Source organism: Salmo salar, chromosome 21 (genome assembly GCF_965601325.2).
Source record: "Salmo salar chromosome 21, fSalSal1, whole genome shotgun sequence".
NCBI classification, from domain to species: Eukaryota; Metazoa; Chordata; class Actinopteri; order Salmoniformes; family Salmonidae; genus Salmo; species Salmo salar.
Window position 1 is genome coordinate 50,852,773 of NC_138311.1, and position 16,883 is coordinate 50,869,655.

Sequence of the window (16,883 nt, forward strand, 5' to 3'; positions counted from 1 at the left end):
TCTGTTAGTGTTAGTCTGTTGGTCTGTTAGTGTTAGTCTGTTAGTGTTAGTCTGTTAGTGTTAGTCTGTTAGTCTGTTAGTGTTAGTCTGTTAGTGTTAGTGTTAGTCTGTTAGTGTTAGTCCTTTAGTGTTAGTCTGTTAGTGTTAGTCTGTTGGTCTGTTAGTGTTAGTGTGTTAGTCTGTTAGTGTTAGTGTTAGTCTGTTAGTCTGTTAGTGTTAGTGTGTTAGTCTGTTAGTGTTAGTCTGTTAGTGTTAGTCTGTTGGTCTGTTAGTGTTAGTCTGTTAGTGTTAGTCTGTTGGTCTGTTAGTGTTAGTCTGTTAGTGTTAGTCTGTTAGTGTTGGTCTGTTAGTGTTAGTCTGTTAGTGTTAGTCTGTTAGTCTGTTAGTCTGTTAGTGTTAGTGTGTTAGTGTTAGTCTGTTAGTCTGTTAGTGTTAGTCTGTTAGTCTGTTAGTGTTAGTGTGTTAGTGTTAGTCTGTTAGTGTTGGTCTGTTAGTGTTAGTCTGTTAGTCTGTTAGTGTTAGTCTGTTAGTGTTAGTCTGTTAGTCTGTTAGTGTTAGTCTGTTAGTATTAGTCTGTTAGTGTTACTGTTAGTCTGTTAGTGTTAGTCTGTTAGTGTTAGTCTGTTAGTGTTAGTCTGTTAGTGTTAGTGTTAGTCTGTTAGTGTTAGTGTTAGTCTGTTAGTGTTAGTCGGTTAGTCTTGTTAGTGTTAGTCTGTTGGTATGTTTGTGTTAGTGTTAGTCTATTAGTGTTAGTCTGTTGGTCTGTTAGTGTTAGTCTGTTAGTGTTAGTCTGTTGGTCTGTTAGTGTTTGTCTGTTAGTGTTAGTCTGTTAGTGTTAGTCTGTTAGTGTTAGTCTGTTAGTGTTAGTCTGTTGGTCTGTTAGTGTTAGTGTGTTAGTCTGTTAGTGTTAGTCTGTTAGTGTTAGTCTGTTAGTGTTAGTCTGTTAGTGTTAGTGTGTTAGTCTGTTAGTGTTGGTCTGTTAGTGTTAGTGTGTTAGTGTTAGTCTGTTAGTCTGTTAGTGTTAGTCTGTTAGTCTGTTAGTGTTTGTCTGTTAGTGTGTTAGTGTTAGTCTGTTAGTCTGTTAGTGTTAGTCTGTTAGTGTTAGTCTGTTAGTGTTAGTCTGTTGGTCTGTTAGTGTTAGTCTGTTAGTGTTAGTCTGTTGGTCTGTTAGTGTTAGTCTGTTAGTGTTAGTCTGTTAGTGTTGGTCTGTTAGTGTTAGTCTGTTAGTCTGTTAGTGTTAGTCTGTTAGTGTGTGTGTTAGTCTGTTAGTGTTAGTCTGTTAGTGTTAGTCTGTTAGTCTGTTAGTGTTAGTCTGTTAGTGTTAGTGTTAGTCTGTTAGTGTTAGTCTGTTAGTGTTAGTGTTAGTGTTAGTCTGTTAGTGTGTTAGTGTTAGTCTGTTAGTGTTAGTCTGTTAGTGTTAGTCTGTTAGTCTGTTAGTGTTAGTCGGTTAGTGTTAGTCTGTTAGTGTTAGTCTGTTAGTCTGTTAGTGTTAGTCTGTTAGTGTTAGTGTGTTAGTCTGTTAGTGTTAGTCTGTTGGTCTGTTAGTGTTAGTCTGTTAGTGTTAGTCTGTTAGTCTGTTAGTGTTAGTCTGTTAGTGTTAGTGTGTTAGTGTTAGTCTGTTAGTCTGTAAGTGTTAGTCGGTTAGTGTTAGTCTGTTAGTCTGTTAGTGTTAGTCTGTTAGTGTTAGTGTGTTAGTGTTAGTCTGTTAGTCTGTTAGTGTTAGTCGGTTAGTGTTAGTCTGTTGGTCTGTTAGTGTTAGTCTGTTAGTGTTCGTCTGTTGGTCTGTTAGTTTTAGTCTGTTAGTGTTAGTGTTAGTCGGTTAGTGTTAGTCTGTTAGTGTTGGTCTGTTAGTGTTAGTCTGTTAGTGTTAGTGTTAGTGTTCGTCTGTTAGTGTGTTAGTGTTAGTCTGTTAGTGTTAGTCTGTTAGTGTTAGTCTGTTAGTCTGTTAGTGTTAGTCTGTTAGTGTTAGTCTGTTAGTCTGTTAGTGTTAGTCTGTTAGTGTTAGTGTGTTAGTGTTAGTCTGTTAGTCTGTTAGTGTTAGTCTGTTAGTATTAGTCTGTTAGTATTAGTCTGTTGGTCTGTTAGTCTGTTGGTGTTAGTGTTAGTCTGTTAGTATTAGTCTGTTAGTGTTAGTGTGTTAGTCTGTTAGTCTGTTGGTGTTAGTGTTAGTCTGTTAGTGTTAGTCTGTTAGTGTTAGTGTTAGTCTGTTAGTGTTAGTGTTAGTCTGTTAGTGTTAGTCGGTTAGTCTTGTTAGTGTTAGTCTGTTGGTATGTTTGTGTTTGTGTTAGTCTATTAGTGTTAGTCTGTTGGTCTGTTAGTGTTAGTCTGTTAGTGTTAGTCTGTTAGTGTTAGTCTGTTGGTCTGTTAGTGTTTGTCTGTTAGTGTTAGTCTGTTAGTGTTAGTCTGTTAGTGTTAGTCTGTTGGTCTGTTAGTGTTAGTGTGTTAGTCTGTTAGTGTTAGTCTGTTAGTGTTAGTCTGTTAGTGTTAGTCTGTTAGTGTTAGTGTGTTAGTCTGTTAGTGTTGGTCTGTTAGTGTTAGTGTGTTAGTGTTAGTCTGTTAGTCTGTTAGTGTTAGTCTGTTAGTCTGTTAGTGTTAGTCTGTTAGTCTGTTAGTGTTTGTCTGTTAGTGTGTTAGTGTTAGTCTGTTAGTCTGTTAGTGTTAGTCTGTTAGTGTTAGTCTGTTAGTGTTAGTCTGTTGGTCTGTTAGTGTTAGTCTGTTAGTGTTAGTCTGTTGGTCTGTTAGTGTTAGTCTGTTAGTGTTAGTCTGTTAGTGTTGGTCTGTTAGTGTTAGTCTGTTGGTCTGTTAGTGTTAGTCGGTTAGTGTTAGTCTGTTAGTGTTAGTCTGTTAGTCTGTTAGTGTTAGTCTGTTAGTGTTAGTGTGTTAGTCTGTTAGTGTTAGTCTGTTAGTGTTAGTGTGTTAGTGTTAGTCTGTTAGTCTGTAAGTGTTAGTCGGTTAGTGTTAGTCTGTTAGTCTGTTAGTGTTAGTCTGTTAGTGTTAGTGTGTTAGTGTTAGTCTGTTAGTCTGTTAGTGTTAGTCTGTTGGTCTGTTAGTCTGTTAGTGTTAGTCTGTTGGTCTGTTAGTGTTAGTCTGTTAGTGTTAGTCTGTTGGTCTGTTAGTGTTAGTCTGTTAGTGTTAGTCTGTTAGTGTTAGTCTGTTGGTCTGTTAGTGTTAGTCTGTTAGTGTTAGTCTGTTAGTGTTAGTCTGTTAGTCTGTTAGTGTTAGTCGGTGTAGTGTTAGTCTGTGTGGTCTGTTAGTGTTAGTCTGTTAGTGTTCGTCTGTTGGTCTGTTAGTTTTAGTCTGTTAGTGTTAGTGTTAGTCGGTTAGTGTTAGTCTGTTAGTGTTGGTCTGTTAGTGTTAGTCTGTTAGTGTTAGTGTTAGTCGTTCGTCTGTTAGTGTGTTAGTGTTAGTCTGTTAGTGTTAGTCTGTTAGTGTTAGTCTGTTAGTGTTAGTCTGTTAGTCTGTTAGTGTTAGTCTGTTAGTGTTAGTCTGTTAGTCTGTTAGTCTGTTAGTCTGTTAGTGTTAGTGTGTTAGTGTTAGTCTGTTAGTCTGTTAGTGTTAGTCTGTTAGTGTTAGTGTTAGTCTGTTAGTCGGTTAGTGTTAGTCTGTTAGTCTGTTAGTGTTAGTCTGTTAGTGTTAGTGTGTTAGTGTTAGTCTGTTAGTCTGTTAGTGTTAGTCTGTTAGTCTGTTAGTGTTAGTCTGTTAGTGTTAGTCTGTTAGTGTTAGTCTGTTAGTGTTGGTCTGTTAGTGTTAGTGTTAGTCTGTTGGTCTGTTAGTGTTAGTCTGTTAGTGTTAGTGTGTGTGTTAGTCTGTTAGTGTTAGTCTGTTAGTGTTAGTCTGTTAGTGTTAGTCTGTTGGTCTGTTAGTGTTAGTCTGTTAGTGTTAGTGTGTTAGTGTTAGTGTGTTAGTGTTAGTCGGTTAGTCTGTTAGTGTTAGTCTGTTAGTGTTAGTGTTAGTCTGTTAGTGTTAGTCTGTTAGTTTTAGTCTGTTAGTGTTAGTCTGTTAGTGTTAGTCTGTTAGTCTGTTAGTCTGTTAGTGTTATCTGTTAGTTTAGTCTGTTAGTGTTAGTCGTGTTAGTCTGTTAGTGTTAGTCGGTTAGTCTGTTAGTGTTAGTCTGTTAGTGTTAGTCTGTTAGTGTTAGTCTGTTAGTCTGTTAGTGTTAGTCTGTTAGTGTTAGTCTGTTTGTGTTAGTGTTAGTCTGTTAGTCTGTTAGTGTTAGTCTGTTAGTGTTAGTCTGTTAGTCTGTTAGTGTTAGTCTGTTAGTGTTAGTCTGTTAGTGTTAGTCTGTTAGTCTGTTAGTGTTAGTCGGTTAGTGTTAGTCTGTTAGTCGTTAGTGTTAGTCTGTTAGTGTTAGTGTGTTAGTGTTAGTCTGTTAGTCTGTTAGTGTTAGTCTGTTAGTCTGTTAGTGTTAGTCTGTTAGTGTTAGTCTGTTAGTGTTAGTCTGTTGGTCTGTTAGTGTTAGTCTGTTAGTCGTTAGTCTGTTAGTGTGTAGTGTTAGTCTGTTAGTGTTAGTCTGTTAGTGTTAGTCTGTTAGTCTGTTAGTGTTAGTCGGTTAGTGTTAGTCTGTTGGTCTGTTAGTGTTAGTCTGTTAGTGTTCGTCTGTTGGTCTGTTAGTTTTAGTCTGTTAGTGTTAGTGTTAGTCGGTTAGTGTTAGTCTGTTAGTGTTGGTCTGTTAGTGTTAGTCTGTTAGTGTTAGTGTTAGTGTTCGTCTGTTAGTGTGTTAGTGTTAGTCTGTTAGTGTTAGTCTGTTAGTGTTAGTCTGTTAGTCTGTTAGTGTTAGTCTGTTAGTGTTAGTCTGTTAGTCTGTTAGTGTTAGTCTGTTAGTGTTAGTGTGTTAGTGTTAGTCTGTTAGTCTGTTAGTGTTAGTCTGTTAGTATTAGTCTGTTAGTATTAGTCTGTTGGTCTGTTAGTCTGTTGGTGTTAGTGTTAGTCTGTTAGTATTAGTCTGTTAGTGTTAGTGTGTTAGTCTGTTAGTCTGTTGGTGTTAGTGTTAGTCTGTTAGTGTTAGTCTGTTAGTGTTAGTGTTAGTCTGTTAGTGTTAGTGTTAGTCTGTTAGTGTTAGTCGGTTAGTCTTGTTAGTGTTAGTCTGTTGGTATGTTTGTGTTTGTGTTAGTCTATTAGTGTTAGTCTGTTGGTCTGTTAGTGTTAGTCTGTTAGTGTTAGTCTGTTAGTGTTAGTCTGTTGGTCTGTTAGTGTTTGTCTGTTAGTGTTAGTCTGTTAGTGTTAGTCTGTTAGTGTTAGTCTGTTGGTCTGTTAGTGTTAGTGTGTTAGTCTGTTAGTGTTAGTCTGTTAGTGTTAGTCTGTTAGTGTTAGTCTGTTAGTGTTAGTGTGTTAGTCTGTTAGTGTTGGTCTGTTAGTGTTAGTGTGTTAGTGTTAGTCTGTTAGTCTGTTAGTGTTAGTCTGTTAGTCTGTTAGTGTTTGTCTGTTAGTGTGTTAGTGTTAGTCTGTTAGTCTGTTAGTGTTAGTCTGTTAGTGTTAGTCTGTTAGTGTTAGTCTGTTGGTCTGTTAGTGTTAGTCTGTTAGTGTTAGTCTGTTGGTCTGTTAGTGTTAGTCTGTTAGTGTTAGTCTGTTAGTGTTGGTCTGTTAGTGTTAGTCTGTTGGTCTGTTAGTGTTAGTCGGTTAGTGTTAGTCTGTTAGTGTTAGTCTGTTAGTCTGTTAGTGTTAGTCTGTTAGTGTTAGTGTGTTAGTCTGTTAGTGTTAGTCTGTTAGTGTTAGTGTGTTAGTGTTAGTCTGTTAGTCTGTAAGTGTTAGTCGGTTAGTGTTAGTCTGTTAGTCTGTTAGTGTTAGTCTGTTAGTGTTAGTGTGTTAGTGTTAGTCTGTTAGTCTGTTAGTGTTAGTCTGTTGGTCTGTTAGTCTGTTAGTGTTAGTCTGTTGGTCTGTTAGTGTTAGTCTGTTAGTGTTAGTCTGTTGGTCTGTTAGTGTTAGTCTGTTAGTGTTAGTCTGTTAGTGTTAGTCTGTTGGTCTGTTAGTGTTAGTCTGTTAGTGTTAGTCTGTTAGTGTTAGTCTGTTGGTCTGTTAGTGTTAGTCTGTTAGTCTGTTAGTGTTAGTGTGTGTGTTAGTCTGTTAGTGTTAGTCTGTTAGTGTTAGTCTGTTAGTCTGTTAGTGTTAGTCGGTTAGTGTTAGTCTGTTGGTCTGTTAGTGTTAGTCTGTTAGTGTTCGTCTGTTGGTCTGTTAGTTTTAGTCTGTTAGTGTTAGTGTTAGTCGGTTAGTGTTAGTCTGTTAGTGTTGGTCTGTTAGTGTTAGTCTGTTAGTGTTAGTGTTAGTGTTCGTCTGTTAGTGTGTTAGTGTTAGTCTGTTAGTGTTAGTCTGTTAGTGTTAGTCTGTTAGTCTGTTAGTGTTAGTGTGTTAGTGTTAGTCTGTTAGTCTGTTAGTGTTAGTCTGTTAGTGTTAGTGTTAGTCTGTTAGTCGGTTAGTGTTAGTCTGTTAGTCTGTTAGTGTTAGTCTGTTAGTGTTAGTGTGTTAGTGTTAGTCTGTTAGTGTTAGTGTTAGTCTGTTAGTGTTAGTCTGTTAGTGTTAGTCTGTTAGTGTTAGTCTGTTAGTGTTAGTGTTAGTCTGTTGGTCTGTTAGTGTTAGTCTGTTAGTGTTAGTCTGTTAGTGTTAGTGTTAGTGTTAGTCTGTTAGTGTTAGTGTGTGTGTTAGTCTGTTAGTGTTAGTCTGTTAGTGTTAGTCTGTTAGTGTTAGTCTGTTGGTCTGTTAGTGTTAGTCTGTTAGTGTTAGTGTGTTAGTGTTAGTGTGTTAGTGTTAGTGTTAGTCTGTTAGTGTTAGTCTGTTAGTTTTAGTCTGTTAGTGTTAGTCTGTTAGTGTTAGTCGGTTAGTCTGTTAGTGTTAGTCTGTTAGTGTTAGTGTTAGTCTGTTAGTGTTAGTCTGTTAGTTGTTAGTCTGTTAGTGTTAGTCTGTTAGTGTTAGTCGGTTAGTCTGTTAGTCTGTTAGTGTTAATCTGTTAGTTTTAGTCTGTTAGTGTTAGTCGGTTAGTCTGTTAGTGTTAGTCGGTTAGTCTGTTAGTGTTAGTCTGTTAGCTGTTAGTCTGTTAGTGTTTGTCTGTTAGTCTGTTAGTGTTAGTCTGTTAGTGTTAGTCTGTTAGTGTTAGTCTGTTAGTCTGTTAGTGTTAGTGTGTTAGTCTGTTAGCTGTTAGTCTGTTAGTCTGTTAGTCGGTTAGTGTTAGTCTGTTAGTGTTAGTCGGTTAGTCTGTTAGTGTTAGTCGGTTAGTGTTAGTCTGTTAGTGTTAGTCTGTTAGTCTGTTAGTGTTAGTCTGTTAGTGTTAGTCGGTTAGTGTTAGTCGGTTAGTCTGTTAGTGTTAGTCTGTTAGTGTTAGTCGGTTAGTGTTAGTCGGTTAGTCTGTTAGTGTTAGTCTGTTAGTGTTAGTCGGTTAGTGTTAGTCGGTTAGTCTGTTAGTGTTAGTCTGTTAGTGTTAGTCTGTTAGTCTGTTAGTGTTAGTCGGTTAGTGTTAGTCGGTTAGTCTGTTAGTGTTAGTCTGTTAGTGTTAGTCGGTTAGTGTTAGTCGGTTAGTCTGTTAGTGTTAGTCTGTTAGTCTAGTTAGGCTAGAATTAAATCTGGGTATGATCAATGTGAGTTTCAGCAGCTATTTAGTTGGTCAGATTTAGGCCATAGATTTAGTTGAGGATGTTCCATGCATCGTTTTCAGTATTTTCTCAGACAGACACATGAGAGGTCCACCTGTTATACCAATGACAGTTATGAGGTTAGTGCCTGTTAACTTGTCATTGTACTATTGACTCCTCCATCCACCTACCCACTACTGCTGCTGGCAGAGGGAGAATTTCAGGCGGAGACACTGCTAATATGCTACGCTTATTTTCCGAACCCGAGGACTCCATTCGCTCCAAACGCGCCACCATGGACTTTATCCTGCTCACTGTCCACAGTGTTTCAGAGAATCATGATCCCCACCACTCCAAGTACAGAATTAGAATAAACATCCCTCACCCTTACCTTCTCCCCTTCCTCCCAAGAGTGTCCTGTGTGTGAGTGGTGTGTTTTAGTCTTTGCCGAGGTCCTTTCTTTGCCAGGAGGATGATACACAGTTTAATCTCTGGTGCCATGAAGCACAGCTACTGCTTTCTGGTTTTCTGTAGGAGTGACACTGAAGCATGCAACCCGGCTGGAGTCTCTTCATTTCTGATCTCCCTCGTGTGTGCCGTGTGACTCTTTTAGCTGTAAGACTTTTAGAGGATTGTTCTCAGAACTCTAGAACTTAGGGCTGGCACAGTTACCGTTTATGGATTCTCAACAACACAATGAAACTTTGTTGCTCCTTGCTGAAACAAGACAGGTGTTGTAGCGAACGAGTATTCGGTTGCCTAGGCAACGCCCTCCTCCTCCCTGCGGAAGCACACATCGACATATGCCGTCAGGAGCTGTGGAAAAGGAGAACATTTGATTGGTTATAACGGAGACCACGGTCATTTTGGCTGACCAATAACCGTCATCCAAAATTTCATGACCGTCACAAGCCCTCTACAGTATGTACTGATGAGGAGGTCCTCTTTCTTTGTGTTATGTTTCTGTCTGTTCTTTTCACAGTTTTCTTTATGAATGATAGTCTGAGGAGACAGTCAGTCAGAAAGGGAAAGAAAGACAATGTAATATTTGCTTCATTTTTAAGCCATGAATGACATCCATCTACGATATATAGTCTCTCTTTGATAAAGAATTCATGAAAATGATCGCCTACTGTGTTTAGTCAAGTTTTCAGACTGAGTGTACAAAACATTAAGGACACATGCAATTTCATGGCATAGACTGACCAGGTGAATCCAGGGGAAAGCTATGATCTCTTATTGATGTCACTTATTAAATCCTCTTCAATCAATGTAGATGAAGGGGAGGAGGCAGGTTGAAGGTGGATTTTTAAGCCTCAAGACAATTGTAGACATGGATTGTGTATGTGTGCCATTCAGGGGATGAATGGGCAAGACAAAATATTTAAGTGCATTTGAATGGGATATGGTAGTAGGTGCCAGGCGCATGACTTTATGTCAAGAATTGCAACGCTGCTGGGTTTTTCATGCTCAAAAGTTTCCTGTGTGTAACAAGAATGGTCCACCACCCAAAGGACATCCAACCAACTTGACACAACTGTGGGAAGCATTGGAGTCAACATGGGCCAGTGTCCCTGTGGAAATATTTTGACACATTGTAAAGTCCATGCGCCAACGAATTAAGGCTGTTCTGAGGGCAAAAGGGTGGAGGTATAACTCAATATTTGGAAGGTGTTCCTAATGTTTGGTATAATCTGTGTATATGGCAGCTACGTTTAGCCGCTAACTATCTCTGTCAACAAGATATGGCTTCAGTCTGTTAGCTCTGATCTACACTAACTCACCACTGGTAAAGGAAGACGCTGTATTTTCCTACGCTATGGTAGATCTGCTACTCCACTGCTTTGTCGGTTCCTGCTTCCTGCTCTCTGTCCCGGCTTGGAGAGTGTTTTGTTGATTCCTGCTTCCTGCTCTCTGTCCTGGCTTGGAGAGTGTTTTGTTGATTCCTGCTTCCTGCTCTCTGTCCTGGCTTGGAGAGTGTTTTGTTGATTCCTGCTTCCTGCTCTCTGTCCCGGCTTGTAGAGTGCTTTGTTGATTCCTGCTTCCTGCTCTCTGTCCCGGCTTGGAGAGTGTTTTGTTGATTCCTGCTTCCTGCTCTCTGTCCTGGCTTGTAGAGTGCTTTGTTGATTCCTGCTTCCTGCTCTCTGTCCTGGCTTGGAGAGTGTTTTGATGATTCCTGCTTCCTGCTCTCTGTCCCGGCTTGGAGAGTGTTTTGTTGATTCCTGCTTCCTGCTCTCTGTCCTGGCTTGGAGAGTGTTTTGTTGATTCCTGCTTCCTGCTCTCTGTCCTGGCTTGGAGAGTGTTTTGTTGATTCCTGCTTCCTGCTCTCTGTCCTGGCTTGTAGAGTGCTTTGATGATTCCTGCTTCCCGCTCTCTGTCCTGGCTTGTAGAGTGTTTTGTTGATTCCTGCTTCCTGCTCTCTGTCCTGGCTTGGAGAGTGTTTTGTTGATTCCTGCTTCCTGCTCTCTGTCCTGGCTTGGAGAGTGTTTTGATGATTCCTGCTTCCTGCTCTCTGTCCCGGCTTGGAGAGTGTTTTGTTGATTCCTGCTTCCTGCTCTCTGTCCTGGCTTGGAGAGTGTTTTGTTGATTCCTGCTTCCTGCTCTCTGTCCTGGCTTGGAGAGTGTTTTGTTGATTCCTGCTTCCTGCTCTCTGTCCTGGCTTGTAGAGTGTTTTGTTGATTCCTGCTTCCTGCTCTCTGTCCTGGCTTGTAGAGTGTTTTGTTGATTCCTGCTTCCTGCTCTCTGTCCTGGCTTGGAGAGTGTTTTGTTGATTCCTGCTTCCTGCTCTCTGTCCTGGCTTGGAGAGTGTTTTGATGATTCCTGCTTCCTGCTCTCTGTCCTGGCTTGGAGATTTCTAGTGATTAAGCCCTGCACGTACAACTGATCTGGCAGTCTCCCCCGCATCTAGACCCCAAAGGGGCCTGAGTGACTGACTCCATTAGTGTAGTCATACGGCACCAAGAGTACCCTGTGCTTGCTGCCAGCCATTACAGTAGGCTTACCTGCTAATGAGTGCATCATATGCATGTAAATGTATAGGAGATAGATGTACTGAAAGATACTTTAGTATTATATCATCAGAAATCAGAAACAGATGTACTGAAAGGTACTTGAGTCTATCATTGAACTGATGATGTAATACTAACGTTTAAAATACAGAAATCAGCATTCAATATTCTTCAGTATCTTATTTTTCCTACCCTTTTTGCCTTATAAAACATGTACAGATTACCATACATTAAGAACAACAACATGGCAAATAGTACAACGAGCACAAATCTCCCAATAGCATTACTGTGTGAATAGAGCAGTGCAACAGGGTGTCAGTAGCGTGTGTTGTAGTGTATTTTAGCTGATCTCTGACCAGCGTGACTGTCCCTCAGAGCCAGCCAGCGTCAACTCTGAGCGGCAGCCTGCTGCGTTGTGACAAGCTGGACCAGGCTGAGATCAAGAGCCTGCTCATGTGCTTCCTCCACATCCTCAAGAGCATGTCTGAGGGTAAGACTTTACCGCTCTCTACTCAAGCACTTCATTTGATTTTGATTTTGGGGGGGGCTGGGTATCCTTAGTGAACTGTGTATTCCTACAGCCAGTAGTTTTCCTCAGGACTACGTCCTAAATGACACCCTATTCCCTATTTCGTGCACTACTTTTTTTTAACAAGGGCCCATAGAGTACTATAGGATACAGGGTACCATGTAGGACACACATATAACCCTTCACCTCTCCTTCATTCAGATGCTCTGTTTACCTACTGGAATAAGGCCTCGTCTACTGAGCTCATGGACTTCTTCACTCTAGTAGAGTAAGCATCGGACTGTCAGCTTAACCTTGTTATTGTCCCCATGCTACTTTATACCATTTTACTGTATAGATTGAGTATGTTTAAGCATCTTTTTATTAGTCCCAATGAGTAACAATGAGTCTAATGCTTTTTTTTGTCTCCAGAGTGTGTCTCCATCAATTCAGATATATAGGAAAGAGATGCATCGCAAGGTAATGCTGTTCTCCAAATGGTTCAATTGAACCTTTTATGGTAAAACCTGTAGATGAGACTAAATTACTTAATGTGTTACACCTTTTGTTGATAGTATCGTGTTGAAAATGTTGCTGTTTTAATGTCAACGTGAATATTGTCCAAGCCATTTTAAGGTGATAGTACACCACAAGCTGTTCCATATCTACTGACGATGCTATGAATGTTTTCTAGTAGCATCTGAGATCGTTTGAATGACACAACCATTGCCTGATGTCGCTAGCGATAGTTCTAAAACAGTGCTCATGTGTGGCTTGGTTTGTTGAGTTGTATTACCGTTGTGTGTAAAGTAAAGGCCCTCGAACGCTACAGAACACACACTATAACCACACATCACCCAGTACGCTCATATTTACCTTTGGACTGGACTCTGGCACACACTTTCTCTGTGAGAGCTCTGTCCTGATGGCTCTCCTATCTCTCTGACCACCACCACTGTCTGTTTATCTGTTCACTTTAATGCTGGCAAGTTTAATATAGTAAATAAAACAAACATGGCTCCTGCCCCCTCCTGCTTGGGTAAGACTACAAATGGAATTAACTCTCCTATACTAAAAGCATGTTTTATTCTCTCTTTTCTGATTGGCCATCTTATAACGCCACACCACTTTGATTGGCCATGTAATTGCACCACACAACAATAACCTGCCATGAGCTTCACCGTCTACTGTGTCTCTTTCATAGTCACATGCATGCGTTGGCTTCTGCTGTTACTAACTGCTATAGTGCTGCTCTAGCAATGGCTGCTTCTCTGAATCGCCTCACAACCTGACTTATCAACACTGAATCAAGATTGTATAGATGATCACAAATACACTGAGTGCACAAAACATTATGAACACCTGCTCTTTCCATGACAGACTGACCAGGTGAATCCAGGGGAAAGCTATGATCCCTTATTGATGTCTCTTGTTAAATCCACTTCAATCAGTGTAGATGAAAGGGAGGAGACAGGTTAAAGGAGGATTTTTAAGGCTTCTGACAATTGTAGATATGGATTCTGTATGTGTGCCATTCAGAGGGTGAATTGGCAAGACAAAAGTTTTAACTGCCTTTGAACGGGGTATGGTAGTAGGTGCCAGCCACACCAGTTTGTGTCAAGAACGGCAACGCTGCTGGGTTTTTCACGCTCAACAGTTTCCCGTGTCTATCAAGAAAGGTCCACCACCTAAAGGACATCAAGACAACTTGACAACTGTGGGAAGCATTGGAGTCAACATGGGCCAGCATCCCTGTGGAACACTTTCTAAACCTTGTAGATTCCATGTCCCGACGAATTGAGGCTGTTCTGAGGGCAAAAGGGGGTGCAACTCAATATTAAGAAGGTGTTCCTAATGTTTTGTACACTCAGTGTAGAAAGAATAGTCGTGTGTCATATTAGCCTCAAAATGCTCCTAACATACATAAAGCAGACATTCCTATGGATTTTATTTTCTCTTTGGCCCTATTTCTAGCCTGGGAGCCAGTTTATGATTTAGACAACCTTAAACAGGAACTGATCTGGCTACCAGGCTATACAGTATTTCCTTCTATTTTGTGATCAATAGAATAGTTAGGTATGTGTAATATCTATTTTAACCTGCTTGACTAACCCTGGCCCTGGTATGTGTGATATCCATTCTAACCTGCTTGACTAACCCTGGTCCTGCTGGTAGTGGGCCAGTTGTCTAACAGTTTCCTGTTTCCTCATCAGGAGCCAGGAAGGGGTGGGACTCATAGCAGCACATGAGCGGAAGTCTCAGACTCTGCCTGTGTCCCGTAACAGGGCAGGAATGATGCATGCCCGCTTACAGCAACTCAGCAGCCTGGATAACTCATACACATTTAACCACAGTAAGTGTCCCCAATCACCCGCCTCTTAACCATAGGCCCCTCCCTCTGTAGTCAGTCACCTCATCATCATCATCATCATCATCATTATGTGTGCCACACCCAAGTCCAAAGTCAGCCGTTCCTGAGCCATTCCTCCATGGATGTGGTGGTTTTGAGTGAACAAAAGTGAAGGGTTTTATCCTAGAGAGTATATGACCCCTTGGGGGTCAACACATATCCAGTGGCGACTGAAGGGATGGTTTTAATCAGGACCAAGTTCACTGTTGTAACCGTTGTATTGACTTCACCAAAAGCAAAAGAGATTCAGCTCTATAGTAAGTTGATTCCCTTTAATGAAGTGAATTTCTTTGTGTTTTCAGTGTAAGAAAGATTTCAAGTGTTCTTGGAATATCTGTAGACAATGGTAAGAATGTATCAGGTCAACGACAGGCAGCTTACAGACTATTAGCTCTGTTCATCTGGTTGAAGTAAGAGCATGCCATTTTAGCTGAGAATGAGCCCTTTTAAACCCTCTGTTCCCTCTGACCTGTTCATTTCTGTTCCCTTCGTAACTCATTTCATTGTATTCAAACCTCTGAAGTTGAATGCATTTGTTTTCAACTCAACATTATTACCTCCTCTCAAGCAATGTTTTTTTTTTTGCCTTGATACTAATAATAGCTATTCTTTCAGACTGTATTGTAATGATGACTTTACAAGAGGGTATCTAGTCATCCCAAATGGCACCCTATTCCCTATATGGTGGACTACTTTTGACCAAAGCCCTATGTGCCCTGGTAAAAAAGTAGTGCACTAAACAGAGATGATGGTGCCATTTGAGATGCAACCAGAGCAGTACAGGAGTGTATTGTAGGGCTGATGTGAGAGAGCTCCAGCAGTGTGGTGTGTGTCCTCTGCAGCCTATAGCCACTCTGATGCTGACGTGCTGAACCAATCGGTTCTGGAGGCTAACATCGCCACGGAGGTCTGCCTCACCGTGCTGGACACTCTCAGCATCTTCATCATGGGATTCAAGGTACACTCCTAACTGCTGGTTCTGTGGCTTATAATAAGTGATCCTCAACATGTAAAACACATCACCTTCCTTGCTTGTTATGTGATTATGTTATCTAAGAAACTTGAAACTCCCTCTTCAGCTTTGCCTTACCAATCACTGACAAGAACCCCCTCCTGCTTGTCTACATACATGCACATCTATGTTGATGCTGATGTTATTTGATATTTCACCCTTTTTCTACTTCTTACTTGATGTTGTCTGTTAGTGTCAATCCCTGGCTTTTTGAAGTTGCTAACTGTCTGTCCTTGTATGTGGTCAGACCCAGCTCTGTTCGGACCATGGCCACAACCCGCTCATGAAGAAGGTGTTTGAGGTGCACCTCTGCTTCCTACAAATCAACCAATCAGAGACGGCCCTGAAGCAGGTCTTCACCTCGCTGCGCACCTTCATCTACAAGGTGACGAGGTCATCGGTTCTTAACAGTTCACAGTTAGTCAAGTGTTTTTCTCTCCCTGTCCTAAACTTGCCGACTATCTAATCATCGCTGTGCGTCTGTTTCCAGTTCCCCTGCACCTTCTTCGAGGGTCGTGCTGACATGTGTGCTTCGTTCTGCTACGAGATCCTGAAGTGCTGCAACTCCAAACTGAGCTCCATCCGCAGCGACGCCGCCCGCCTCCTCTACTTCCTCATGAAGAGTAACTTTGACTACACAGGACGCAAGTCCTTCGTCCGCACTCACCTACAGGTGAGAGAGAGGGAGAGAGAGAGAGCGAGAGAGAGATGGTGGGGGGAGGTTACCCTCTACATGCCGATCCATTTGTCTCCTCAGAACGTCTCTATGTAGAAGAACAGTCTAGGGAACTCTCCTAAAGAGTGGTTTGTCTGATGGTTATGGGAGTAGTGTGTTATCGACGTGATGGTTATGGGAGTAGTGTGTTATCGATGTGATGGTTATGGGAGTAGTGTGTTATTGACGTGATGGTTATGGGAGTAGTTTGTTATTGACGTGATTGTTATGGGAGTAGTGTGTTATCGATGTGATGGTTATGGGAGTAGTTTGTTATCGATGTGATTGTTATGGGAGTAGTTTGTTATCGATGTGATGGTTATGGGAGTAGTTTGTTATCGATGTGATGGTTATGGGAGTAGTGTGTTATTGACGTGATGGTTATGGGAGTAGTTTGTTATCGATGTGATGGTTATGGGAGTAGTTTGTTATCGATGTGATGGTTATGGGAGTAGTTTGTTATCGATGTGATGGTTATGGGAGTAGTGTGTTATTGACGTGATGGTTATGGGAGTAGTTTGTTATTGACGTGATGGTTATGGGAGTAGTTTGTTATCGATGTGATGGTTATGGGAGTAGTTTGTTATCGATGTGATGGTTATGGGAGTAGTTTGTTATCGATGTGATGGTTATGGGAGTCGTTTGTTATCGATGTGATGGTTATGGGAGTAGTGTGTTATCGATGTGATGGTTATGGGAGTAGTTTGTTATCGATGTGATGGTTATGGGAGTCGTTTGTTATCGATGTGATGGTTATGGGAGTAGTGTGTTATCGATGTGATGGTTATGGGAGTAGTTTGTTATTGACGTGATGGTTATGGGAGTAGTTTGTTATCGATGTGATGGTTATGGGAGTAGTGTGTTATCGATGTGATGGTTATGGGAGTAGTGTGTTATCGATGTGATGGTTATGGGAGTAGTGTGTTATCGATGTGATGGTTATGGGAGTAGTTTGTTATCGATGTGATGGTTATGGGAGTAGTTTGTTATCGATGTGATGGTTATGGGAGTAGTTTGTTATCGATGTGATGGTTATGGGAGTAGTTTGTTATCGATGTGATGGTTATGGGAGTAGTGTGTTATCGATGTGATGGTTATGGGAGTAGTTTGTTATCGATGTGATGGTTATGGGAGTAGTGTGTTATTGACGTGATGGTTATGGGAGTAGTTTGTTATCGATGTGATGGTTATGGGAGTAGTGTGTTATCGATGTGATGGTTATGGGAGTAGTTTGTTATTGACGTGATGGTTATGGGAGTAGTTTGTTATCGATGTGATGGTTATGGGAGTAGTTTGTTATCGATGTGATGGTTATGGGAGTAGTTTGTTATCGATGTGATGGTTATGGGAGTAGTTTGTTATCGATGTGATGGTTATGGGAGTAGTTTGTTATCGATGTGATGGTTATGGGAGTAGTGTGTTATCGATGTGATGGTTATGGGAGTAGTTTGTTATTGACGTGTGCAACTTCTGCCATCTCGCTCAGGTGGTGATCGCCGTCAGTCAGCTGATCGCTGACGTCATCGGTATCGGAGGAACCCGCTTCCAGCAGTCCCTGTCCATCATCAACAACTGTGCCAACAGTGATAAGACAATCAAGGTCAGAACCCGATGGATGCTCTATTCTCATTCAAACTCTATGTTACCATTGGACCACATGAATAATCTGGTCTT

At 41.0% G+C, this 16,883-nt stretch overlaps 1 protein-coding gene across 3 annotated transcripts in view; it reads left to right on the forward strand.

Moving 5' to 3' along the window:
* The window catches only part of LOC106582455 (dedicator of cytokinesis protein 9), a 192,014-nt gene that overhangs the window by 150,798 nt on the left and 24,333 nt on the right, over nt 1-16,883 (forward strand). For 2 of the 3 annotated variants that reach the window (XM_014165582.3, XM_082967226.1), the window contains exons 35-42: nt 10,940-11,054; nt 11,295-11,361; nt 11,505-11,552; nt 13,286-13,425; nt 14,325-14,440; nt 14,742-14,879; nt 14,985-15,167; nt 16,696-16,809. In XM_014165582.3, coding sequence (XP_014021057.2) covers nt 10,940-11,054; nt 11,295-11,361; nt 11,505-11,552; nt 13,286-13,425; nt 14,325-14,440; nt 14,742-14,879; nt 14,985-15,167; nt 16,696-16,809 — 921 coding nt within the window. Of the gene's footprint in view, nt 1-10,939; nt 11,055-11,294; nt 11,362-11,504; nt 11,553-13,285; nt 13,426-13,784; nt 13,829-14,324; nt 14,441-14,741; nt 14,880-14,984; nt 15,168-16,695; nt 16,810-16,883 lie in introns of all 3 variants that reach the window. The other variant, XM_014165587.3, reaches the window with a different exon arrangement.